Genomic DNA, 27,867 nt, shown 5'->3' on the forward strand with positions numbered 1-27,867 from the left:
AATATTTTAAAACAAATAACTCATGAATTTTCACAGTATTTGTCTAGCCTGTCATCAGTTAGAACACTCTACAAGTAGAGCCAGGTTCTGTGGGAGCACTAACTGAGAGCAAAAGAACACCAGGAAGCTGCAGCTCAAACTTAAATACGTAAAGGAATCTCAAAGGGCTCCTTTGCCCTTTGCAACTTGGTGCCAGCTGCATCACCACTCACATTCTGCTTTGATTGCTGCGCTGTTAATAGGCAGATAGGGATGTCTTGCAGCATGCCAAGGGCGTAAGATATCTCGACATAAACGTCTGGCAATTCTTGTCAGTTTTGTTGTATGGAGATAAAAAGCTTGTCGTGTCTTCATAGCAAACTTGGGGCTCCCACTGTTTCGTACTGGCACACCATGAGGACTCTAAAAATAAAGAAAAATAAATATAATTTTTTAAGAGCATGGCCTTAAAGAAAAGAAACTATATAAAATCACTTTCAACTACTGATACACAGACATATGAATGAACAGCAACAGTATTATAGAAAAAAATATTTTCAGCACAGCTATTTACCATTTCCCAAGTCTTATCCATCAACACTTGCAATTTTCTTCCAAAATGCTTTCAGGATAAAACAAAGGTAAACATTTTCTCTTCACAGGTACGTAGTCAATTCTGTCCTCAATTTTAAAGCAAGGATTCAAAAGCCAGGCCGAAAGAAGTTGCCTGATGTTATCACGATTTAGTACTTAACAGGGTCAATGGCAAGACTCACAAATTTTGGGTGCTTAGAGTTGCTCTGGATATATAATGCAAACTCCTTATAACAAATCATTTGTAGGAGGGAGAAGAACACCAGAAAGCAGCTGTATGGCCAATTTACATCACAAACTCACCTCCCAAAGCAAACTTACAGCATGCAAGAACTTTTTTGTCTCAAAGCTGCAGAAAATTGTTAAATGCTTACTCTGAACTCAACTTACAGAGCAGGCAAGTATTCACTACATGTAATAAAGAATAATACAGAAAGACATTTATCTAGTACAGAGAGCAAAAGCTGTATCTTTTTTAATAAAAGCAACAAAGTAAACCAATCAAACGATGAAAGTAGTATCTTGTTATCTCAAACCTGCCTATGGGCGGAAAATAAGAGGAAATTTCAGCTTGGTAAGAACAAGGATTTCCCCTCTCAGACTGTTTGCGTACTTTTTAACTAACAAACGAGCTATAGGGCTGATAAAACCTGGCAGCTATCTCGGCAATTAAGCAGCTTCAGAGGGTAAACAGAATGCTGGAAAGGACAGAGGCTAAAGGAAAGAAACAGAAAAGGAAGGCGGCAATAGGAAAGACTAGGAGAGGGGAAAGAAAGAATCTAAAACCAAAGTGCACTGTGAACTATCATTCTATCCATAGCTGCTGTTGTGATGCAGCCATTCTTTCCAGTCAGCCCAAAATACAATGCTTCAAGACTAAACTTTCTCTAAATTCAGAAAAATTGAGAATTTTTTTTAATAAATACAGTACAAAAAAATGAAGCTCACAAAACGCTTAATCAAAGACTAAAAAAAGAAAGGATTAATTGAAAAAAATAGGAAGAAGAAGAATAACAAGATAAGGGATCTCTAAAAAGCTACTAGCTAATTGGGATATCTAATTTTGAGCGTGCCTTAGGAAAGGGAACAGCTTTCAGGAAATAATGAATTCCTTTATGGAAAATTAGTCCTCTTCCTCCTGCAGCAAAAATCATGGAAAAAGAATATCAGAAACATTGGCTGGCATTCCAATTTTTTTCCATGAAGTTCCTGAGGTTATCCCATGCATTTGATGGCTACTTTGCTAAACAAATAATGTGGGTTTTTTCTTTCCGTGGGGGCGGTACTTGGCAACAAATTGCATATAGCTGAAGTTAACATGCCTACTTTTTGCAAGTGATAAAAAAATCAAACTCAAGAACAACAATGGAGGTTGAAGGCATTCTTTTTCTTAAATATTTAAGAACAGTGAAGAATTGATTACAAATTACATCACCTAACTTTCCAGACAAGATCACCAAGCAGCCTTTTTTCTAATACCTACCAAATTATTGCGGTTTGGTCCTGGTCTCTCTCCATCTAACCGTGTTGGCATTTTCAAGCCACCGTATTTCTTCCAGTACGTCCAACAGGATGCACAGAGGCGACACTGCATGTTAGGGGGACCCCAAGAATACCACTGGTAAGACTGTGTGGCTAGAGATAACAAAGGTGGAAATTATATATATCCTTAAACAGGATCACTTTTCAGAGCTTATTCTCTTTAGAACCATCATAAAAGAATACCCACACAAAGACAGTGCAAATCTCAAACAGATCTTAACCTGCTGATGGCCTTATTGCCATCACCACTGTTAAATGTGCTTGTTATTTCAGTGAAATCAATTACATACATTAAAACCCTTTTCAAATATGAACAGAAAAAACACGTACTAGGATGGGAAAACATCCTGCCAACAAAACTGAAAGCTCTTGTTTTGCAAGACTGATAGACAATTTCTACAGAGAAGGATAGAAGATTCTCTCCAGGAACTCCCCAATACATTCATTTAACAATGGAAGAATGAAAGGTAAGTCTGTGACTTGACTTCTCGTGCAGTCTTACATTCCAGCACCTCTAAAGGCTCCCCATAAAGGGGGGCAAGCATTAGTGTATTAGTACCAGACAGCAGACCAAATACACTGATATCCCATATTTTGGAATCTACTCAAAAATAATGAAAAAATTGTCAAGTTCACAGCTTGGTGATTAAAGTCTTTGCTCAACAGTAAATGTCCTATATAATTGTAGGCAGCTAACTCCCCCTTAAGTACTTCATAATTATATTTATGCTAAATCAGTAACTCCAAAACCAAAACCACTTTTGCTGAAATGTTGCTTATCAAATTCTGTCCCCCCACCATTTCAAAGCCTTCTCCCCCCTGCTCCCTCCTCCCAAGCACAGCTTTTACTTTACTGCTTGCAATACAGCACTCGCTCTCTATGCACAAGTGCTATGTTCACATGTCACTTACTATAACAGCTTTCACAGGCCCGTCCTGCTCCCGTGTTCTGTGCCTGTACTCCAGTACCATTTACCACTCCTGGTTTGACATTATTTACATTGATCTGGTTGGGGTTTGGCTTGTTACTTAAAACACAAAGCAAAAAGGAGGACAAACATTAATCAAGGCATGCAATTTCCTAGGAGACTTAACAACATGGCCCAAAATATTTGAAATTGAAGACTGAAATTTTGTTCATCGTGTGGCTTTCAGAACAAGGAGCTGTACTTACCAGCAATCTACCTTTCATGAATACACTCTCCAATGTCCATATTATATTAGTTCAATACCATTTAAGAGACCAAAACAGTTTAAAAACAACAAACCACTGAGGCAAGGCAGGTATCTTAATTACAGTCCTGAACATTCTGATCAAACTGGCAAAAAGATCCTATCTACAGATCTCTCCCTGTCCTCAACATGAAGGATATGTTATGTGAATCTTCAAGAGGCAGCACAGGGGACGGAGAAGGAGAAGTAGGCAGAGAAAGACCCGTTTTATTCAGGGAAGGATAACCCTATACCACAGTCACATACATATTTTCACGTTGTCTTACTGTAAAGGTTTGCAGTACATAGCCACAACTTGCACAAGAACACCCAACACCTTAAATTACATCTCTGGACCTAACATACAAAGGTGATCAGGAATACAAGCCCTCATCAAGTCTTAATCCACGATCTGAGCTTTTCCTAGGAAACATCTAAGCTTCGGCTAAATTCAGGAAGTCCAAAAGTTTAACAGCCACAGAGCAAGAAGTCCATTGACATCTGTCATTAATACATTCTGATTTAACAACATCACCTCCACTCATCCCTATGTGCTGTTAAAGGTGTTGACTCAGGAACAAAAGTTAATGGCAGAAGCTGGGCATAGGACAAACAAAACCTTGGCACAAAGACCAGTACGAAGAGTACAGGCACTGCAGAGGAAGATGCCAGAGAAGGAAAAGGAGACATTCACAAAACCCTTGGCATGGGAAGGAACAAGAAGCACAGTGAATCCATATTGCGGGGACAGGACGTCTGGGGAATGGAAGAAGGTGGGACACACAAGAAGTTTCACTGAAGCAGTATACACAAAGAATTTATGAAGACACAAGGACTCCAAGCTGCTGTGAGGAGCTCAGCTTAGAGATGCAACAAAAAGTGGGCAGCCTTTGGTGCGGGCTTTTGAATATAAGCCCAACCTCTAATGCCAGTTATGTTTCACGCATACTCTCTTACCTGAAAAAAAGAATATGCCCACTCCCTTCAGTTATTTCCAATTAATAAACTAGTAAATCCACATATTCAATTCACATATTGGATGCTGCAGATGGCAAGAGATCTGCAGACGCGGTGCAACAAAGGGACAGTTGGAACAGGGGAGCTCACGCCACCCTGCATTTTGTTCTGGAGTGTCACTACAGTAACCTGCTGCAGCACAACTTTTGCCATGAGTCACTAGCAAACCCCATGTGCAAACACGACTGAGATGCTGCAAAACAAACGGCCCTCACAGATGCACAGTTATCAGACATGCCTGCTCCACGGACAGAATAAAAGACTGAAGCAAGGAAAACTAAAGTCTCCACTCTGGGTTTTACACCTCAACATAAGGCATGTGGTTTCCCTTCCATACATCGATTTATCCTCTGAGAAGCAGCACTACAGGAGGCTGAAATCCATCAGCAGAGCGCACAAAAGGCTTCGTTTTTCGAGCAGTGTGCTGGGAAGCCCTGATGGGTGCAGTTGTAAGCAGCTGAGAACAGGACCAAGCGTTGGCATGCACGGCCAGAGCACCGGGCTCACGTGTGGAAAGGAGGCTGACAGCCCGGCTGTTCTCCTCCCAAGAACCCTTATCAAACATGCATTTCAAACCCAAGTGAAAGCAGTGAGCGGGTGTGGGTGAAAGCCGATCCCCAAGATAAGCACGCTGTAGCTGTGACAGTAACTTCCCACTTGGGGATTTTGGAAGGCTGCAATGAAGGTAGCTGCAACAAGCACCACGAAGTGTCCTGGCCCCAAGCTGAGGTTAAGTGTCACAGTGGGTGACCACCAAATTTAGGCAGCTGTTTTCATCTGACAAGAAGCAAAAAGTCCCCAATTGTTGGTGATTTGTTAATTAAACTTGTTTGATATCACCAAAGCCTGCTGCAGCTATTAACAAGAGAATTAGATGAATAACTGTATGAATCATTAGGCAACTGATGAAGCTGAAGTGAGAAATGCAAATAAGGTACTGAGAATATTGATGGTGTGGTAAACTATCATTTCCATTTCTTAAATCAGGAGTGGAAGCCTTTTAAATGGGTTTCAGCTGTGATGGAGCACTCAGTTATGCTAGAACAGGGATTACAAAGCACAGGTTTCTGGGCTGTCATGCAGAACAGTCTCAAGTAGAGAGATGAAGATGATAAAGCACATGCAGAAAGACGACAACCATCATATACTGAAGCCACACCACAAAACAAACAAACAAAAAAGCCATAAGATATTCCTGAGCCATGCAGAACACTGAAATCCTCTCGCTATATAACTAACACTTGAGCCGCAGCACAATAATAAAATTTTAGTGGTTAGAAGTAACTATAAACTTAACACCATCAGTGAATGTTTCCAGATATTCAAGAAAACACAATTGTTCTGCTGCATCTAGAACTAGTAAGAAATAAAGGCTCAGAAATAAGGAATAAGAACAAAGTTTAATCCTTTCTAGGGACAATTTATGCCGTCTGCATTTAGGCATCTAATTCAAGTATCTGGATTCCTTACCCAGGCACCACAGTGGTGAGCTCTCATCACAGCTCTCACAATTCTAAGAATGGGTCTAATGACTGCAAGGCAATGCTTTCTGAAAATTAAAAGCTTTCTCCAACAACATGGTGAAGGTCACTGTTTTAACTAGCACAGCTACAGAGAAAGACCAGCATCACACTTGTAAGTTTTCCCTGCTACAACAGACCTCTGCACCATTAAGCAAGGAAGGAGAAAAGTCTTGCTCCTCAGGCAGAGGACAACGAAGAAACACATAAAGGAATCATCTTCAGCTTGTTAAGCAGTCTGTCCTTGTAGTGATAGAAAGCTTTGACCTAATCCTCCTATTTCCCTGTTGGCTTAAAAAAGAGGCAAACATTCCCCTACTTACGATGTTTGAGAGGCAGCATTCATGGGTTGTGAAAGTGCTTTGAGATTCTTGGATAAAATATTCCAAGCAGAACGTATTAATTTGCATTTACAGATGCAGTTAGAATTTACATTTTATATCAATATATTTTAGAGACTGGGGACTGTATTGGGCAATTTGTTCTTCCCTTGCTGTTCTTACCACTTCTGATATCATCTAGATCAAAGCAAAAGAGAGAAAAGCCACACAAAACTGCATGTCTTAGCCTTCACGATTTGCAGATGTCCTAATCCCAAAAAGCAGCAGCTACACAACCAGACTGTCATTGAATAGAAGCAAGTAACAGGTGCACATGATGCCCCTAAGATGAGTAAAAACAGAATATGAGTTCCAAAAAGGCTTGAATAATATGTCTGGGGACACACTAGAAGAAGAAACACAGACTGGAACGAGAAAGCTGTGAGCCCTACAGTCACACTGGTGGATGGCAGGATGAAAGGAGTAAGAGCACTGAATTATACATTCAGGATTGCACTACTGCTTTATTTAACACAATTCCCAACTAAAACTTAAAGTATTATCTGAATGCAGAATTCAGCTTATTTTATACCTTCCCTTCACCACAGAAGCATATTGGTGTTTTCCAACCTAAGGGATGCCTTACAAACCCATGCTTAGAAGCAATGGGTTCAGCCACATCAACTCCAGATGTCTGCCCCAAAACCAGGGCTCTTCTTGGAAGGAGCACAACAATTTATGTCCAACACCTAGGATGACTTGAGAACCTCACAGCAATTACCTGCATTAACTCTGCATGGAGTACCTAGCCTCTCCGTGATTCAGTTCCTCATATTATAAATTTGCAGTACACTCTCAGGTTAAAAAATATCAACTATAAAGTTTCACTACTCGATCTTATCTTTCACTGTATAATATGCATGTAGGATGATAAACAAGCCTTGAAGGTTGCTTCTATTGCTTTTCTTACTATTTTTTCCTCCCATTGCTCTAGATTTTTCTGTTAACATCATACAAACAAATGAAATCCCTGTCAGTGGAAGTATGCCGGGGACAAAAAATAAGGTTGTTTGAATTATATCCTTCTGGGTCTCTCTTTGCAAACCATTTTACACCAGTTATTGCTAGAAAGTTTCACCCAATCAGCTGATATGCTTCTGCATAGGCCTCATCACCTCCAAAAGAAATTACTTGATGTAGCTTGTCACAACTGGATCATTATGGTTCAAGCCTCAAAACAGGAATGAGCTCAGTAACACGATAAGGACTAATCAATAACATTGACATTTAGATCCTTACACTGTGTATTGCTTTTACAAGCCAAGAATATAATCTTTTTCTAGGTCACAAGGTAATGCAGATGCAATATATTCCCTGTGTACCAGATCCTGGACTGAAACTTATGTAGAAATAATCCAAAATCTTAGAAATACTTAACTGTTGCCACATTTACAGGTTTTAATAGGAAAAAAAAGCAGCAGAAGCATTTATGTGGGATTGCCAGGTACACAGCTGCTACTTTTCCTGATACGTATGAAAGGATATTGAAGGAGGAGATAAATCTGACGCCCGTTTTGTCAATTAACATGCGAGTTAAGGTACAACACTCACAAGATCAGCTGTGGCTGGAAATCAATGCCAGAGACAAAAATAGCAGGCACACAGGTAGAGAGAGACTTTTCCTGAAGCAGAGAGGTAAGCTGCTGATTTGATTACATTCGCTAGATAGCAACAAGAATTATCTTGCTGAGATACAGGGTGGAGGGATAAGATACCACTCCAGACAGTCATTATCAAGTGAGCACTGTAACCTTTCAAATACAAAGCCGTATCTACACACATTATAATCCAAGAGCAACAGGAAGACTACTGGGCTTTGTCATCTGCAATATCCTTTTGCATTTGCAGTCTAAATTATGCTAGCTTTTGCTTTACAGGCTTATCACATTTTGAATTCATGTTTAATTTGGTGTCCAGAGTCCCCTTGCACAGTAACACCCTCCATAAAAGGCAATACTGTTGAAAAATAGCATGACAAGAAATCTATTTGGCTTCACACTGAATCTTACATTTAATTTTTGGTAAATTCACGTGAGATATATTGACACACTTCAGTTAAAAGAGAGGCAAAAAAGAAACCAAGAATCCTGTATTTTCACAAGAAGTTAGAGACCATCTTGCAAGCTAAACACGTAAGACTTCATTTTGCCTTAATTAACAGGAATACATAGTAGACCTTCCTAAACATTTGAAAATAAATAACATAAGAGTAAAGGAGTTATTAGGGTCACACATGGGAACGTGTCTGGGAATTAAAGATGAAAAGAGGTAAGGCAGGGGAGGTCTGAGTTCCACATTGTAACAGCTGTTGACTGGGTTATGCAGAGGGAACACAAGTGAAGAAGCACAGTTTACTAACCATATGTATATATATATGTGTATATATATATATATATATATATATATATACACACACACACACAACATGACAATGTGACATTAGGAAACAACTATGCATTCGTGTTCCACTGATGACAATTAAAAAAACCAGATGAATTACTATTAAACAGTTAATTAGCTATCCTTTTATGCATGACCATAGTGACCTGCTACCAAGTCCCCACTCACTTTCTGTATAAAAATAAAAATCAGAAGTAATGATTGCTTCAGGGTGGCAACGCTATACAGTACGAAGGAAACAAGCAACGTGACAGCACAGCATCCTAACCAGGAACGCCCTCAGCTACCCATGGAGGAAATACCCTGTGCTCCAGAAGCAGCAGGTCAGCTTGTAGGAACAGCTTTGTCTTTTGTACACTCATAAGCAGCAGCACAGGCATACTGGGAGGAGTGCTGCTTTGTTCCAGGCAGCTCTGAAATACAACAGCAATCGTGTTGTCTTCCACAGGACTCCAACTTGTTTATTAGCATCTGGGTGCTTAGCATTAACTCAGCTAAAATAAAAAGGAATTCAAGCCTATTTAAGCATCAGCAGAAGGCTCATTATATTGGTAACCTAATTTAGTAACTCTCTGACATTGTTTGTTCAACTATGTCTCTCATTATATAATTAAAGCTAATATATAATACTGGCAGGCCATGGAAACTGCTACACCAGACCCTCTATAATGAAATAAAAAACAAAACAATACAGAAAGATACTTACTAGTTGGGTATATACACTTGTTTTAGCTTGCTTTCTGCTTCTGCTGCTTTCAATCGTTTCTTTAAAAAGAAAGAAAAACAACAGAAAAAAGTTAGAATAAAAAGAAAATAAGGGCTATTTTACCTGGGAGTAAAGTAAGTCACCAGTGAAAACTTTAGCACTCATTATCAAACAAGTTTTTTAATTTCACTGAGCAGCTATCCTTTTCGAACAGGAAAAAAATACTCTGAAAACAATTGTGGGTAGTAAATGACTACATACACAGCGCTTTGAAAGAGTTAATGAGATTACAAAACTACTATTTATACAGACAATTTTTTTTTATTCCCCTTAATGTATGAATTTGTACTGGAATGGTTTGCCCCATAACCCTTTATCTTCCCCTGCAGAGAACGATCCAAAGTATCGGCCTGTGCTTGTCCTCTTTGATAATATGCAACAACCGGATAATAACAAGCATCGCAAAACACCTTCTCCATCATTTTTCCCCAACAGCTGAAGCAATTCCAAGAATTTGAAGGAAGACTCTTTTTGCTGATAGTTCTCTTTTTATTTCTTTTTAACTGATTGAAAACTGACTCACACTGGAGATTTTCTTTAAAACTTAAAAAGGCTACAAGCTTAACTAAAAAACAGACACAGCAACACCCAATAGGTTTGTTAATTATGGTAGGTAATCATTTCACGCTAAACATCAGCCATGGACAAGCCATACATTTGCACTTTCTAAAGGTGAAAGGCTTTAGGTAGACAAAAACTACTGATTATGCCCCTTTCAGATAAAAGGAAATAACCCTGAGGCACAAATCTCAGGGGCCAGGTAGCAAAGAACATCAAGGGGATAAAAAGAGAGAGGTTAACTACACCAAACAATCAGCTCCTCGTTAAAAAAAAAACACCCATCACCTTTCCCAGGAGATATTAAGGAACATCACAGGGTGTGATGTTCGATGAAAAACATGCACAAAAAGTAGCCTTTCAGAGCATGGGTACACACAATTTGTCTCTACATGGCCTTATTTTGGTAAGACCAGCCATTAACTTCCATCCCCATTTCTGGAATAGGTGGATTATGCGATCCTTCCAATGGTAGGTAGAGAAGCAATTCCCCCAGAATGGTACAGCTCCTTTCCTTTCTGAACATGGCACAAGAGGAAGTCAACTAGCAGGAGCTTTACTAACTGGCCAAGAATTAATTTTATTACTCAAATCTTCACTTTTTTTTTTTTTTTTTAAGAAAGAGACATTTGAAGGTTCACATTTCCTCTTTATTACATGAACTAAATGAATTTAGGGTGAAAGAAATCTCTGGAGGCCTCTACTCCTCTCCTGCTGAAGCAGGGTCCATGCCCTTCAACATCCACGTCAGTAACAGCAGTCTGCAGACAGTAATGACGATGTTTTCCAGACAAACCAGCAATGCAGGGTTTGCTGGGGGTTTTACACATATCCTAGGCAAACAGATTAGTTTAACTTTTTCAAATTTATGACATTTTCTTGTGCTTTTTATTTCTATGCAGATACTCACTTTTGCTTTAGTTATTTTCCTTGAGGAAAAAAATGCCTTGAGGCTGCTCACTTAAAAAAAATAGGACTATACACATTCTCTTTACAGGGACACTATGGACACACAAAAATAATGAAGTAAAAGCTTCCAGTATGCATGAAGCTCGCTTTGATCAGAGGGGCAGTCTTAAGCAACAGTTTTCCATTTGACAGCCTGACAGTTTCTCACCTAAACTCTCTAGACTGAAAAAGAATTCCCTCTTACCTTTTCCAGCAAGTAATAGTCAATCCATCTTAGAAATCAAAGAATGAAGGTGTCAGACAAGAGAACAAGGACTGAGAAAAACAAACAGCTATTGGAAGGGATTCAGAGACTATGAGTATGCCTTCAGAAAGCTGCATCCAAAAGCAGACTTCTTGCTTCCCAGGTTGGTTGCTTCTATTAAATCTGGTCTCAGACACAGACAGCTACCCCAAAGCTGTCCTTGAGAAAGCCCAAACAGACCTCATGGAGACGATACTTATCAATCCTGCAGCACTGGAGCAATCAACAATACATTCTGTATTGGCAATAGTAGGATAATTAAAGAGGCTCTCCCTCCATATAGAGCCCAGAAATTCCACGCTGAGGATTTTCAAAACGCCTTCCTCAAGTTGTTTTATCTAGGCATCAACAAGTGCTGTGCAAGTAAGTGGCTCTCCAATAGCACCAGAAAACCTTCTTTAACTTCCAGAGAGATACTATCCCAAAAAAATCCTCCTTCAGTGAGATGCATGGTCATCTTCAGGAGCTGAAGGCTGCTCCACCCTCAGCCTGGACTGGAAAACAAGCCTTCTCCTGCTCTCCCCAGGAATTACAAGGAAGTCTAACAACAGGTGCTGATAAACATTTAAAATACTGCTTGATGAACCTTGTACACGAATCGTATTTCCTTGAGGCCAAGGCAGGAAATTCAGGGAACTTGCACTGGTAGAGAACTCTTTTGTTTTGTTTTTTAAATTTCCACTAGATTTCTAGTGCAAATTGTTGGGGGGAAAATAGCTGCAGTGTTCTTGACAAAAGCTCCCAAGGGCACTATCTAGAGACATTATGTTGTGACAGTCTTGGAAATCTACGAGCAGAAAAGCTTCATGCAAACACAAAGCATTTCCAGCAGCTGAAATATTCTGATATCCACAATGTAAAGTCATTTGCCTCGGAGGCACGGTTAATTTAGCTTGTTAAGCAACATTTTCGTAAAGTAGTGATGAATGCTAACCTCACACCAGATTTTGCTCATGACTGATGACCATGGTGCAAGCTCTAAGCTAATAACTGCCACAGGTCACCTGGGCCTGGCAATACCTCCTTATCTCCTACAGCTGCCTTGAAATCAAGGCACAAGCCATATGAGATGTTCTGCCTTTATTACAAAGCAGGAAATCAGGATACCAGAAGGTTCCACAATGTACTGGGGCTAAGAAGGCAAAGAAGAGGTTGGTTTTGCACTAAGCATTTGTGGCCGTGGAGAATCAATAGAGCAGATCTCATGAGCTTCCTATTCTGACAGTGACTGAAAACAGAAGGTACAAAGAAAGGTGCCCGACACGTAGTCCCACACAACTTCAGCACAGTCCCTTCACAGAGAAGTGCTTTCCTAGGTCCTTTGCCAGTTATCAGTTGATTTGTGCCTGAAGCATATTTATGCTATAAATTCTTAATGTTGCTGGATGTAGTTAGGAATGTTCTCATCCACAAAAAAAACAACACCCTGAGCATTTGTAACTTCTTCTAGAAGCTTGGCCTAAATGAAATCTTTTGTCTCTGTGAGTTATTTATAATTGCATATCTTAAGTATATCCTCATACTTACCTCATATTTTCCCTATCTATAACAGGGAGATGTTACCAACTTTTTTTTTTTAATCCCACAGAGACCAAGGGATTAAAATACTTTAAAATCCTGTACATTCAAGCTGGTGCAAACACCTCTCCTTTATATAGCCTCACCCTGGATTTAACATCTTTCATTCTAGAGTTTGAAAGAGTCTTAAAACGTGACGTATCACAGCAAAGAAACGTTTGTGGGCATTTTCTAAAAAGTGAATGGCTTATAAAAAGAAAATAATAGAAGAAACACAGGAACGCAAGAGATATTTCAAGGTCCGCAATGCAAGGGTTGGGTTGGTAGATGGTGCAGGGGCAGCTCAGATACCCTCTCATACTTAGCCTCTTTTGGTTCATGCTGGGGAAGAAGAATAGCCTCTAACTTGCACTTTCTGGATTTAGGGGAAAACTTTCACACTGCTTTCCTGCCTCCAAAAAGCCTCTGAGCACGCACACAAGTGCTGCTTGGAGGCAGGGGGGAGGCAATTAGTCCACGATGCAGTTGGCAGAAGTGATTCCAGCTGCCTGAGCTCCTGCAACACATCTCAGCACTGGCATGCAGTACCTACAGTCTCTGTCACTTGCTTGCCAAAATTACCACAGTTCCATGTTACTGTAGGCTTACTAGGAGGTGTTTTGGGATAACATGTCCTACGTCTGTGGAAAAGCATTTCTTTGATGTTATTTCTATTTTCTTAGCACGCAGTACTTTATGAAGGCTAGTACATTAAGATGTCACACACAGCTCTTGGCTAGGTACAAAGGTTAGCTTTCCCTAATAAAGATGTTATCTAACTGCATCAAGACTTACCCAGAGCTCCACCCTTTGCACTCCCTACCTCATGTAGTCATATTTAATGGCACTTGCACTTCTCCATCTTCTCTTTTACATTTGTTTTTTTTTTCAATGCTGTGCATACCTTAAAACTGATTCTGTCTCTTCCTCCTAATTCATCTTTGACACGCTGCAATTTTAAAATGGGACTTCCATGTAACAAAAAGACAACCGAGTAGAAATTTGTAATGCTTGATCTTCCTCTTGGAAGTTTCATGCTCAAGCACAAATGAAAAAGTAAAATTGAAGTCTAACTCTAAAAAACACATAAAACTAATTCAAATGATCATTTGTCACTGCCATGCCCTGAGCAATTCTCAAGTGCATCTCAACAGCTGGAGAGTGCTTTAAAGGTTTCAGGACTTCCCCTCCTGTTACACAACACAGCAAAAGCACTCGGATTTTAACAATAAAAACAAAAAATCATCCTGGAACACACAACTGCATAAAAACACAAATTTCATTTTGAATGAAAACATAGGCATGCCCAAACATCTCAGAACTTTTAAAGAGCTTTGGAATTGCTGGGGAAAGCCACCACCAGCAGTTAGCCCGTGGATGCAATTTCAAACCTGTCCAAGTCAGAAATATATGCTCTTGTGAATTGACATGTGAAATCTGACTCAAAAAAAAAAGATGCATTCAAACAAGATATGGGATACTGAATTTGGAATTTGCCCTTTCCCTCATTTTCTTCAGGACAACTCTGAAAGGACTACTTTGGGGATCACTTTGGACATGCGTTCAGGACCGTGCATTGGACCATGATTTCTGTGCTGACGCTGCAAGAGAATTATTCCTTCTCAAGCAAGTCTCTGCTTGGAGGGTTTGACCTCCTCTTGAAGTGACTGAACTTCTAGTTAATGCTGTTAAGTGTCGGAAGTAAGGTGGAGTTCAAGCCAAATAGAAATCACTGTGTAAGAGATCCAAGAACATGCTCGAAAAGAGGTCATTTTGCATCCATCTCACGTTATGCTACCCACAAGACAAGGAAGTGCTATATTAAGTAGGAATACCAAGCATCAGGCCTTCTTTTTCCCCTCCATACAAGCAGAAACACCTGTGTATGCCAGCACACCTTCTGTTATTCGTGTCCAGGTTGTTCTGACTACTGGAATTCTTGGTTTAGGCTTGCACAGGACTCTGCACTACCCTTACTGTTCAGTTCTGAGAAAAGGTCTTTTGTGAAAGTCAGCTCAAAATTTAGCTTCCTCAAAGTCCAGGAACAGATAGATTCTTCTTCAAGATTATGACAGAGTGCTTTCTTGCTCCAAGAAGATCTCAAAGGAAATACAGAGGGAAGTAAACAGTTCCCACTAACTGGTTTTTAAAACAAGCAGTTTGCTTGTGACAAAACCTTCATTATGAACTTGTATAACTCACAAAAATAGACGGTCTAAATAGATGCTTTTAAGTGCATTCAGACAAAGAGTCTACAAGAATGAGCAAGTTAAGTTTTTTGGTTTGTTGCGGTTTTAAGACAGTAACATACAGACTTAGAAGGTACTTTAATTATCCCCTTAAAAGGAGGACAAGTGAAAGTGAAACAACTCAGGATACACACTTGTCATATCCTTACTTAGCACATTTTCAGTATCTGAAGTATGAAAATGCTGTTAGCCCCAGAACCATTTTGTGGTATTAGGCTAAGGAGAGAATCCACACAGACCAAACACTGAAGAAACAGATGGAAAAAATGGTGAGGGATGCACTTTGTCGAAGACTTAGGGCACGCCAAGTAAAAAGTAAATGCAATGCACCATTATTTCAAATACAACTTCCTATGCTTTCTTTGTGGTTATATATAGATAGCTCTCCCAAGCTTTTTATAAATGTTTAATAGTATTATTTGCTTGTACAATCTGGGAATTTGAGATGAAGTCTTCAGCTCAGTTCAAACTTAATTGATGTGATATCTCTGTTCTGCAATTTCTACCTGTTCAGCTTATGCTCATGCTCTCTCCTAAGTGCACAGCCTCTAATTGGAAGTTTTCCCCAAATCCCACTCCGTGGTACACTGCTGGGCAGCACACGTGAGGTACAACATTATCACCATTACAGAAAACTCACTGCGTAAGAACACAGCAAAACAATACAAGAAACTGTGCGTGGGGGTGTTACTTTATTGCTGCGAGAACAAATAAAGCTTTTTATGCAACTATCCCCTCTGCAATTTTGTCTTTATAATAAAAAAGTTCATAAAAGTGGAAAGAGCAAAAGAACTGAACCACTTCCTAGGGAAAGCACCATTTCTGTAGCGGTCTCTCCTTCCACAAAATATTTGCTTTTTCTCTGTTGTCTATGACTGGAATCAGCATCTCAAGACCTTGATCTTACTGCTGCATACTACCACCCACCATGCCCCTAACCCTCCATAGCCCCCGGGGCTGAAAGCAAACACCCGGACCACAACACTAACCTGTCTCCCACGGTATCCACGAGTGGGCACCAAAAAACCTGCTCTGAACCTCTTTGTTTCTCAGCGCCCACACTGTTACATACCTTGAGATGTGCCTAAACAGAACTTCAAAGATGCGAGTGTATCATGGATTTTCTGAGCAGGACAGCGCTGCTTTTGCCTCTAACCGTTCCTAATTCCTACTACTGCTTGCTGGTTTGACTGCACAGGGGTGATATTTCATGCAGCAGTCTATTTAAGATTCTAGTTTTCACTATCAGATAAAATAACTTTCCTTACCTTTTCCGATACCTAGCACATTGCTACATGGATTTTTATCTTTACAAGAAGAGAGGTGAGATAAAAAACGCACAGAAGGAGAAGACTAATTGATTCATCTCAGTGCAAACACTGAGTACAGTACAGGTTGAGTACGCTCAGCCTCCTAAATGGCTATAGTCAGACAGTACAGCAGCACTCACTATACATTTTTTCTCCACCACAACAGCTTCCACCACTGTCCCACCAAGCATTTCCTTATCAGAAGGAAAAATTTCCATCCAGGAATGAGCTTGGAAAATATAGGAATGAGGATGCAACTATTAATGCTGCTTAGTATTATTTAAAAAAAAAGGTAATACAGAATTAATTCAAAAAGTATTCTGATTTGTCCTGAGTCGCCCTCTGTAATTTAAGCAGTATTCCAATCAGAAGATCGCACCACAGACCTTGGTGGCCAAGTACATGCCAAATACCGGTCAATGCCCCAGGCATTGAATCTTTATCACAGGCTGAGTATCTAATGAAGCAAGTCAAGGCAGGACATTACTGTGCCTACACTTTTTGTAATACTTTAAATAGATGCCTAAACATTATACTGATAATTACCATAAAAAATACATTATGTATTTCTCCCTTTTAATTAATTTTCCTATTAAATATTGTAAGTATTTTTCAGTAACTGATACTCTAAAAACATTTTACATGCTTCTTGCATTGTGCTTTCGTTATTTAAGGTACCAAGCAGCCTTTGTATTTAAACAAGTAGGAGATAAAAATTACTGTAAACACTAGTCAAAGTTGATTCTCAAGTATAATGAGTCTGGGAATTTGAGCCATCAATGCTTCCCAAACGCTCCACTTACAGCACTTCCATGGGGGAGATTCCTTGCATCTGCAATCAAAGTCATGGACAAGCAGAGGTGGGGGATAACGATGATTGCCTGTTGTACAGCAACTGCCCACTCCCCCATAAAAAGCTAAAACTGAAATTACTGCTGACCTTGAACAGAGTTATTGGCAGAGATTAACTGTATACTCTTCCTCAAGCTATTGAATTCCAAAACAGACATTTGAAAGCTCCAAGTAAAGTAGCAGCAAACATGAAAAAAACACAAATGCCAATGCCACAAGTATTTATCTACAGAATGGCTGATGAATTTAGCAACAAGAGATTATTTGGTGCTTCAGATGATTACAGAATCCACCTACAAGAAAGGCTGAATCCCACATAGAAGAACAAAGCAACTGCTCGGTTTCAGCGGCAAGTAAAACAGCTTCTCTTGGAATGAAAGAGGTGATTCTGACTCTTACCTGCTGAACGTATCTGTCTGTCGTTTTCCACATATAGTAATACTCTATTATGCTTGTTAAGGACTTCCATGGGAGCTAAGGACATAAAGGAAAAGCAACGGTCATTGCGGGGAGCTGGCGCACAGCCTCACTGAAATTCACGGGATTCCTGTGACAGACAGCTTAAAGCAGAGTTTGCAACTACTAACCCTGCTAGCAAAAAAAAAAAGACAGCGTCTGTTATCTCCTAAGGACATTAGATGCACATGGGCCCCATGATAAATTAAATGGCCTTTCAAAAAACAGTGCTTTCAGTGTAGAAACAGAGCACGTTACAGGTAAATCTTCATGCTGCATTGGCTCCACAGTAAACCATTCAAGAGAGGCACAATGTGGAAGGGAGCCCACTGGCTGAGACAGTCTTGCTGCTTGAGCAAAGACTCAAGCAAGAACCAGTTATCACAGCTCCAGTTTTCTCCGCTTCTATGTAGCTGGCCTATAAAAATAATAAAATAATAACTACTAACAGAAATGTGCCATACCAGCTGTTCTCTGCATGAAAAGCACAAGGCTTTCAGCAGGACCACAGAGTGTTGTGCTGCTTCCAAGTCCCTCCATCTAAAAGATTAGAGTACAGGACAGGCAACACTGACACTACTCGCTTTGTTCTGAGGACTCGAGGCGTGATACAGTGAAACTTGGCTCTCTTTACAGTGCTCCATTCAAACTGCAGGCTGAACACCTAGGGTGGAGATTCGGCCAAACTGCAGGACACTTCCCCTGAATGCCCAAGATTCCTTTTTAAAACTTTCACAGAGCCTTTTTTGAAATAACGTAAGAGTGACTAAATTTTCATTTTTCAGAAGGCTCAATACTCTTTCAAATACAAATTAATCTACAGTAGCCAGGCTGTCACAACACTTTCCTAAATCCTCTCCCAGCGGTAGTGGAGCAGACTATTTTAAATTAACATCTCTGAAGGAAAATCTATCATTGGTGATTTGAAATTCTGACTGTACAGCAGGCTGTCTTCAGTATGAAGTCTGCCTTTCCCCAATTTACTGCAAGGCACATGCTCCAGTTCAAAGCCCTCCTCTTCAAAACAGAGAAAACAACTCTCTTTAGACAAGCTGTAAACCAGCTCTGTCACTGATCAGACCCAGTCGCACCACGTGGGCCCCCATTTTACATACTTACAAAATCTTGCTGAATGTCAGTGAAATCTTTTCCGTATTTTTCTAGTGCTTCCTCGAAGAGGTTTGCCTCCGAAGCAGACCACTCCTCCATTTCATCTCTGCACAGGACTGGCCCACCTTGTGGCACAAGCGCAGAGATTGCCTTGGAAATGTCATAGACATTTTTGTGCAAAGTGTCCATCGCATGGAACTACATTGTCGTAAAAGAGAAAAACAAACATAAGGACAAGCATCCAGGGGGGAAAAATGCTTAACAATGAAACAGCAGTAACACAAACCACGCAGTGAGATTTGAGGATGCTGTATTCTACAACCAATAAAAACTTGTTCCAGTCTGAGACTCACGATAATTGTCAGTGTACAGGTCCAATATTCACTAACAATAGAGAGATTTTTGGAACATGAGCATCTGCATCTGAATAACTGCTACTTTATCTACTACCCAGCACCAACGCTGTAGCACTGCTGTTAAGAAAATGTAGGGGACAGAGCCCCACTCACCAGGACTAAGCAGCCCTGTTAGGCATCAACAACAGGTGGAGCATAAAGATAGAGGTCTGAGGGTGTGTTTTTTAATAAAGTTATCCATGCACTTTCTTTGTCCACAAAGAAAATAATCCACAAGAATTATATATAACAACGAATATTTAAACACACACTTGTCCCAAAGGTCACAAATCCCAAAAAGGATTTAAGTCACGTATCAGAGCTGAGTAGGAAGAGTTTCTCCCATGAGCAACTATCCCTCAGAAAGCTGAGCTATGACTGTCTGAGACTTGTGATTTACAAGGGACAAGAACACGCTGTGAGGAATTGGCATTAGTAAATTAAAGCTTGGCTTTATTTCTTGATTTCTGTAGTTTTAAATCAGGACGCCACTTGCCTCTCATCATACCAGAGTTCTGTGCACATGCATAATCAATCGACAATGTTTTATCCTAGAATTTGTTCTACATACGATTTCACATTACTCAATTATGAGGTGAGGCTTTGATAACAGTACTCTGGAGACTTCATAAATTTTATTCACATTTCTATTCAACTCTCTCTACCATAGAAATTTAACTTTTCCCTTTCCTCTTATCTATTCAGAATCCTTTATAATTTTAAAATATTAACAATATCACCACTCCTTAGGTAGATGAAAATGAAGCTCAAAGGAAAGAACTTGATCAACTGAAATTTCTTATCTGACCACAAACTTTTCCCCCCAAGACAATTTGCCCAAGGATGCCAGTGGCAGTTGGGGAAGCGATAAGGAGTGGCATTCTGGCACTACAGCACTGCAGACAGGCAGATAATCACGTGCGTTCTTTTCAAGACCGCTACTAAGCCCAAGCAAGAGATGTGCTATGAAGCATGGTCAAAAAAATTTAATTAAAAAAATAAAAATAAAAAAAAAGTCAAGAGTTAACCATGATGGATCATAAAAGGCACAACGCCAGAAAAAAGTTACTTCATATGTAAATAAAGAATTCCTTTACAAAGACAAGATCTGGTTCACAGCAGGCCACAATTACAGTCCATCTGTCTCTCTCCTTTTGCCAACTGTTATTGCTGAGGTGAATTATTTTACATCTCTCAATAACTTAAAAATCTTACCAATGTGATATCCCTAGAGGCTGCTGCAGCACTCATGTGTAAACTTGGCTGTCTGACAGAACTACTGCAATCCAGGGCTCGGGCAAATGTACCAACAGACCTGAAAGAAATTAAAATGGAGCATTAACTTTGCAGGCAAAGCAAGCATAAATATCAACACCCAACCAACACTTTTTGAGATCAGCAGACTGTTTCTCAGCAAAAAGATTACGTGGTTTGGCGCTAGTTCTGAGCCAGAGACCAGCCTCTTCAAATGTGGTTTGTTATTAGAGACGCTTTACTGTACTTGGTTCATGTGACCAAGACTGCTTAGGACAGAAAACAACAAGACTTGAAGATCACAAACAGGGAGTTTTGAACCATCTTATCCCCTATCTCTCAGCACAGACCTCTGAATTAAAGTTTAACAGAAACTGATCACAAGTGAGCTTTATGAATGGCACAAAATCTTTTCCACAATGGCATGAGCAGTGCTACATTGTCCAAAGGTACGGAGACAGATGCCAAAACCAAACAGAGAAAAAAAAGAACAGTAACAATCACTTTCCTAAGTCTCAAAAAATTAAAATAGTCTTTATTTTACAACGTAGTATAATGCTTTAAGTGCATATATTATATAGACTGCATAGGAGTATAGCAATTCTCAAATACTTCCCAATGCCAGCTGCTCCTGCTCGTTAGGCCACAATTCCCATGCTCCTCATTTTATCCCTAAAGAAATTAGCTGGAGAAATCTTTAACAGGAACATTGGTTCCAGTAATTCCCTCTGCCCTCAATGCTTATCGTGCACGCAGTTGGGAATGCTCTTGCACAGCGAACTAGAGCTGAACTCCTCTGAGCAGCTACAACAAAAAAAAAAATCCACTTTTCCCCCCACTCAGATTGCTTCCCCAGACTAGTTTGAGTGCACAGGGGGAAAAACTCTAGTGCCAAGCAGTGCATTAGAGGAGGAAAGGTAAATACTTAGGCAGGAGTCCGTCAAATAATAGAGTTTGGCCAAAAGCCAAAGCTGCCTCCCTCACCCAGGTTTTGGTGCACGGCCACAGCTCACCTCCTCCCCAGCCTCCTACCCACTCATCCCCGTCTCTGGTTCATGGATTCCCCATCTCCGTGTGTGTGTCTGCGTGTGTGTGTCTGTGTGCGTGCACCTAATTATATGCTGGATCACTTTGCTGATTCTGGGCAGAAGCAATCTTTATGCTGATCTGTTCAGCGACTCTTTGCAGCAGGCAGCCTCAAGCAGCTCTCAGCAAACCGAGCAGACAGCAGCAAACAGCCAGAACTACTAAAAACAGCGTCACCACCAAAAGCCTGCACGAGGTGGAAACCACCATCACAAAGCAGCTCTGCAGTCACTCTAAACCAAGCCAAGTGCAAAGGCCCATCCATGGGGGCAATTCTACCCTCCGGCTTCCTTCTGGGACTTCCTAACACCAAAACTGCCTGGCCGAGTGGCAAATTTAAATTAACGCTGCTGAAAAACAGCCCAGCAAATGAGCTTTTTGTTGTTGTTGGTGGTGGTATCTTGTACTTCACTTGATTAGAAGCAACTGTGAAACTGCAGGCTTGTCAAGAAGCTGGAATACCCTTTGCTGGAAACATTCCAGCTCTCCCCATCGCTCCTTCATCCGCTTGTTCCGCACTGCTGGTGGAGATTATCCTCTCCCAACTTTCATCCATTTCCCTATGTCCATCTGATTAAGTAGAATTAATCTGTTACCCATAAATCACTTAGTTCAGCAAATTTGAATTTACTGTTGGCACAGGTCAAGGGAAACAGCAACGTATTGTGTAAGCAGCACAGTGAAACTTCAAGAGCTTAAATTTTATGGTGATTCCTTAGTGCAGACATAACACTAAAGATTTTATGAACCTTTAAAAAAAGCCTAGAGAACAAAAAGCACATGCTTAACTAAAGACAAAAATGTACTGATAGATTCTGAACTGTCAGATTTTCTTCAATCTGGACAGCAATTAACATTTTTCCATCTTAACCTACCTACTTTCATTCTCAGCTCCCCGTTATTGGACCTTCATGCAAGGCCCAAACACCCATACAAAGGTTTTAAAGTGCTGCAATTCAGAGTAGCTGGTTTTAAAACTTTTGGCTGAAGTTCATAATAATAGCAAGCTTTATCTTCAAAGTACATAGAAAAAAAATCAATATTGTTGCATATTTCTGCGTATACACATTTCAGTTCCTAGAACACTTTTCACCAGCTCCTCAATTTTCCTCAATACTTTTTTTTTTCCAGTATTTCCCTAAGCTTGTATCATTCAACATGTTGAAAACATTTACTGCCATTTCATAAACGCACCCTTGTTGCATCATTCAACAGCTCCAGTCAGAACTAGAGGGTCCCGTCCAGACAAATTCTCATGCACAAGCTCTCATGTTACCTCCTCAGGAGGCATCCCCTTACCTTACCCACTACGTACACACCAATGCCATGCTCGGGAAAATTCAGAAAATTCAAGAGCAAGATAATTCAAGAGGGTAAAAACCAAGAAGTAGATGTCTGACAGCACCAGAGCCAAATCCAAGAGAGTACCTGAAATGTAGGCTTAACTCCATTTTCCAGGGCTAAAGCCCTTGGCTGCAGCAGACTGCTCTACAAGTCAGGGTCCAGATCTGTCACACACCATGCTCCATCAGCATGCTGTCAAGAGCAGCAAGCCAAATACTACTAACAGATTGTAACTTTACACACCCCTTTCCTACCCGTATCTAATAGCAAACTATTAGATACTACAAACACCAGAAAGTCCAACTGTCCGTCTACTCACACCACTTTACTCCCATGCTTCCACAATCTTACAAACTTACCTAAAAGACAGAGGTTGGAGAGCATTACCTTTTTTCTTTAATTTTTTAGAATTACTCAGTCGCTACAAGAGCCTACATTTTGGCATAGGCTTCTGTTTGTACCAATGCACAATACTGAAAAATTTCATGAGCATTTAAAAAACCTAACATTAATGGACAAAGATTGCCTTGGGCTTAAACAGAAGCATAAATTTCACCATCTGTACAGATTTGCAGGGTTTTACTTTATTCTGCTTACCTATTGGAATCTAGGCATTAGAAAACATCTACAGTATCAAAAACGCCTTACCAGACATCTTAGCTATAATAACATGTTGAAATGTGACTGGGTTTGAAAAAGAGAGAAAACAGACACAGTAATGATCTGTCAAGAATTTAGTTCACTACGCCTTCTGCACACTTGCCCCATTTGAAAACCCTCACCAATTACACGACAGTTTTTACATAAAATACTTCTGATTTTATATAAGTGATTAACTTTGAGAAAGTAAAAACTGTAAATCCGAGTTCCTGAAGTCATGCAGTTCCCAGCAAGGCACGTATGTAACATGTCCATCGCTTCAAAATGAAACACATGAATCATGCAACCAAACCAGTATTCATATTAGTAAAGCAAAAAGAACAAAAAAGTGCTTGGAAAATAAGCGTTATTAAAATTTACTTATTCAAAGAAGAGGTAAATTGCTCTTACCGTGCTACCACCAAGAACTGGTCTATCTGCTTGTCTACTAGCGGGTTAAAGGCTTCCCAAACTTTTGTTTCAAGTTTTGACTGATCTCTTCCATCATCCTCACCTGTTTGAAAAACAAGTTAGAAACGCTCAGTATGGCTGTTTTGGAATAAAAATACTTTCCTGGTTTTGTATATGAATTTAATAATAATGTATTAATTTAACTGACAGCCCATCTCACATATTCTGCCTAACACTTCTCAGTGAGAATTTCATTCACCCATTTGTCTGTGACAATTGCAGCCTGACAGACATAGCTACCCAGCTCATCCGAATGAGGCAATCAGGTGCAGAAGAACTGGTTTCAAAGGCCGCAAATAGCAGGAAACCAAGTACATCCTTCTCCAAGCTAGCCAGCCTCTCTTCAGCCTCCTCCCCTGCCTCTCTCTTCTTTCTCCTCTACCCTGCAGCAGTTCCAGAAAAACAAACATGCTCCTGGATGCTCTGAGCAGGCAATGAATAGCTGGTTCAGTCTGCATCAGCTGCTTTCTAAGGGGTAAATCGTGGCATCAGATCCTCCTGCTTCTTTTTATTCTGACCCTACACAAACCAAAATACCATGGAAAAATACAGGAGTGATTGAGGTTTTTTTTTTTTTTGCGCTCCTTTTCAAACATCTGGAGATTATCCTTCTCTGAATCCCCGTGTTGGCCTGCTGAGGGAAGAAAATGCCTTTCAAATTAGTTCATCCTCACTTAGGAGGCTAGCCCAGCTGCTGAATAAATACCACAGACAAATTAAACAAGAGTCCTGACCAATCTGTTTGCCTGTTCTAACATTAGCCTAACAGTATCAGCAAAACTCCAAAGCAGAGACTGAAGTGCCTCTGTGCTTTTCTATCTCTGCCTGCACACTTTGGCAAAGCCTCTTCCAACACCTGCTCCCTCAGGAGGACCTGTCTCTGCGCAGAAACGTTTTTCCACCCACTTCTGGATCTGCAGGGCAGTGCAAGGACCAGTCTGAAGTTACCCTCTGGTGACCAGTAACAGTCACTTCTGTTGGCCCCTCATCCTAGGCTGGGGTCCTCGTGCTCCTTCTGCAGGGCTGGCTGAGGTTGCACACCGTGGCAGGGCAGCAAATTCCTCCTCCTGCCTGCTCTGCAGGTTGAGAAATCGAGGCTGGCAGCCAACACCGCTGGATGGGGAGGGGGCTCTGAGGAAAAGGCACCCAGCAATAATGGGCAAATTGATGAGGGGAGACAGCATTTAATTGGCAATAATTTGGGAGGGGCTCATGCAGGGAAGTGAGGCTTGATTAAAAACACAAAGGCTTTACAGATGTGCTGGAAATGTGTGCTTCCCATGGAAATTCTGAAGTCTCTTAATAACACGAGTGCAAGCTCCGAGAGAGCCAATTAATTCAATTTGTTTCAACAACTTTTATGATTTGGACAAATGCCCACTTAAAGACTGGTCTGAGACATAATTAACTGCATTCAGTGGGCAGCAGCTTCAGTCACTAACAAACCAGGCCATCGGGGTACGCATGACCTGGCGGTAGAAACCTCCATCCCCCATAGGGGCCACGTACATAAAGGTGGCCGCATCCAATGTGGCCTCTGGAGAATTTAAATAAATTATGGAAATTACCCTCTTTTAGTAAATCTGTTATATCTGCCTGGTATCTGTTTCCAACTCGAATTTCTCCTTTATCAGCGAGTAGGGTCTTTTGTTGAGGATCGTATACTAGTGAATAGAAGAAGAAATCCTAAAAATAAAACAAAAGCAAAAAAAATAAAAAGAGTATTATTAACTTTTATTTTTAGCATTGCATACATAGTAGCAAGCTTTTACATTGCAAGTTTGTTCTTACTAGCTATATATAGATTTTAAAATTGGGTGAATAAGCAATGAATGAACCACCAGTTTTAAAACCCAACGTTAAATGCTGCCTCTCTCTTTCTTCTGTACTGTAACAACTCTCCCAAACAACAGCAGCTCCCCCAATATACACTCTTTGCAGTTGAAGCAAACATGGCTCATCTTGCACAAGAAGGGCTCAGGAGGGCCAGAAGGTAATTTTTGGTAACACCAGATGGTTTAGGACGTGCAATTGCATTTTCCTGTTAATCAAAACGGCAATAATTAGATGCCAGTGACTTATCTGCACAGAAGTGTTGATACAGACTAAAACTTCTGAGTGTTGCGGCTACACCAACACAACATCCCAAAGTGGAATCAAACCCCAGACCATCACTGTATCCCTCTGCTGGACCAGACACAGCACTGGGAGCACCCAAACTGGGCACTGCACTCCAGAAGTGGTTGTGCAAGCAATGAGCAGAGGTGGAAATCCCTGCCCTCCGCCTGCTCCCTGCTCTCTTGCTAATAAAGACCGGGATGTGGTTGCCTTCCCTTGTCCCAGGGTCGCACTGCTGACCAACCTGTTGCCTGCCCCTACTTAAGCATAGATTGCCATCTGTCCTTCTGCTGGTTATTGGGCAACGGGAAGCAGATTTGGCAGCAGCAGCAACTAGCTGCAGGTGGTAATACATTAATTTGTTGCTTTTGCTCCAGTAGATGAGAAAAAGGCTAAAAAAGCTGCTTGGCTTCCATCACCTGGGGAAGCACGTACAATTAAAGCAAAAAGTCACACCAGAATGAGAATGTCCTGCCAGGGGGGAGGAAGAAAACAGCCGTAATTTTAACTACACAGTATAAGTAATTAAACTTTTCTGCACAGATAAGTACTTAGATATAGCTACTGAGTGACGAATTGGAGACCAAGTATGTAGCACGGGATATGAGGCAAGAAGAGAGCTCCGTTAGGACATAAGATAACAAACCTATCAAAATCTCCATCCACAGTAACAATGTCACCAGGAAAGAGAAGTGTTTCTGAACAGAAACACAGTATGCACCATTTTTCACATCTCAGGTTTCTGGCTCATTTTCCCTTTCCCTTTATTTCTGTGTAAATAGCAGGCACCCTGTTTAAATACATCTCATTTCACGTTCACCTCATTTTCTCTTTCCCTATATTTGTACACGTCAACAGCATGCAACAAAAATTAGGACAAAGCCGGCATCAGTTCTAAGCTCTGTTCATCCTCATGAAGAGGTGGCAAGGGAAAACAGAGTCCCCCAGTATGTCTTTTAAAAAAAAAAAAAGGAAGAATCACTGTGAATTTTACCAGTACATGGCAAATATTCCATGGGCTAGAGATTCAAAGGTACACATTAGGTTTGTTTTCCCAGCCCTGCAAACTGCACACATTAATCTAAGACTGATGTCACATAGGTAAGGTCTCCCATGGTTGTTTTTATTTATTTATTTTACACGTAAAGCATCCACCATGCAATTATAGAATTTAAGAAAGTTAATTGGGGGGATATATGTGAGGGGAGTGTGCAGTAAGCCAGCCAAACCCACTTTGCTACCTGAGAAAGCACCACACAAAATGGTACCACCAGTAGAGCACAGTACAAGAAGAAAGATGGGGATTTGCACTGATCTTCTCCAGCAGAAAACACGCTATTTGACCACAGCGAAAGGGCAGGAACAATCTCATGTTCTGTCACAACAACAGGAGAGAAGTCACAGCTAACACTTGGCAAAATGCTGTCCTAACACCCAGTTAAGTGAACTGGAAGGGTTCTATTTTGGGAGATTCAGTTGCATCCTAAATCAATAATATTCTTGACAGAATTGATTCCTACTCCCACAGGAACCAAGGTCAATTTACATCAACCTAACATCAGAAGGGAGCTTCAGAGTAGAAGAAAACTCATTTATATTACAGCTGGATAAAGAAATCTAGGTCTCTTGCTCCCTGACACATGCAGAGCTCAAAATATTACAATACTGAGGATACATTGTCGCATAAACACAATGTAGGAAAAGGTTTCGTCTTGCAAGCTTTCACCTTTTAAACACAGTGTTTTATTCGTTCCAGCTCCGAAACACCTAATTGTAAGGTAAAGTATATGCAGTGCAATGGGAATGCTTTTCAGGCACGTTGCCCAGCAAATGCCCAAACCCAGT

The 27,867-nt window shown here is 40.5% G+C and overlaps 1 protein-coding gene across 4 annotated transcripts in view; it reads right to left on the bottom strand.

Moving 5' to 3' along the window:
- Positions 1-27,867, bottom strand: part of MTA1 (metastasis associated 1) — an 81,683-nt gene that overhangs the window by 22,383 nt on the left and 31,433 nt on the right. For all 4 annotated transcript variants that reach the window (XM_040565980.1, XM_040565979.1, XM_040565981.1 and 1 more), the window contains exons 6-14: positions 25,473-25,590; positions 23,845-23,947; positions 20,326-20,425; positions 18,725-18,913; positions 17,549-17,623; positions 9,351-9,409; positions 3,028-3,143; positions 2,057-2,208; positions 213-402 (exon numbers count right to left, since the gene is read on the bottom strand). In XM_040565980.1, the coding sequence (XP_040421914.1) occupies positions 213-402; positions 2,057-2,208; positions 3,028-3,143; positions 9,351-9,409; positions 17,549-17,623; positions 18,725-18,913; positions 20,326-20,425; positions 23,845-23,947; positions 25,473-25,590 (1,102 nt within the window). The remainder of the gene's footprint in view (positions 1-212; positions 403-2,056; positions 2,209-3,027; positions 3,144-9,350; positions 9,410-17,548; positions 17,624-18,724; positions 18,914-20,325; positions 20,426-23,844; positions 23,948-25,472; positions 25,591-27,867) is intronic.

Source organism: Cygnus olor, chromosome 8 (genome assembly GCF_009769625.2).
Source record: "Cygnus olor isolate bCygOlo1 chromosome 8, bCygOlo1.pri.v2, whole genome shotgun sequence".
Classification (NCBI taxonomy): domain Eukaryota; kingdom Metazoa; phylum Chordata; class Aves; order Anseriformes; family Anatidae; genus Cygnus; species Cygnus olor.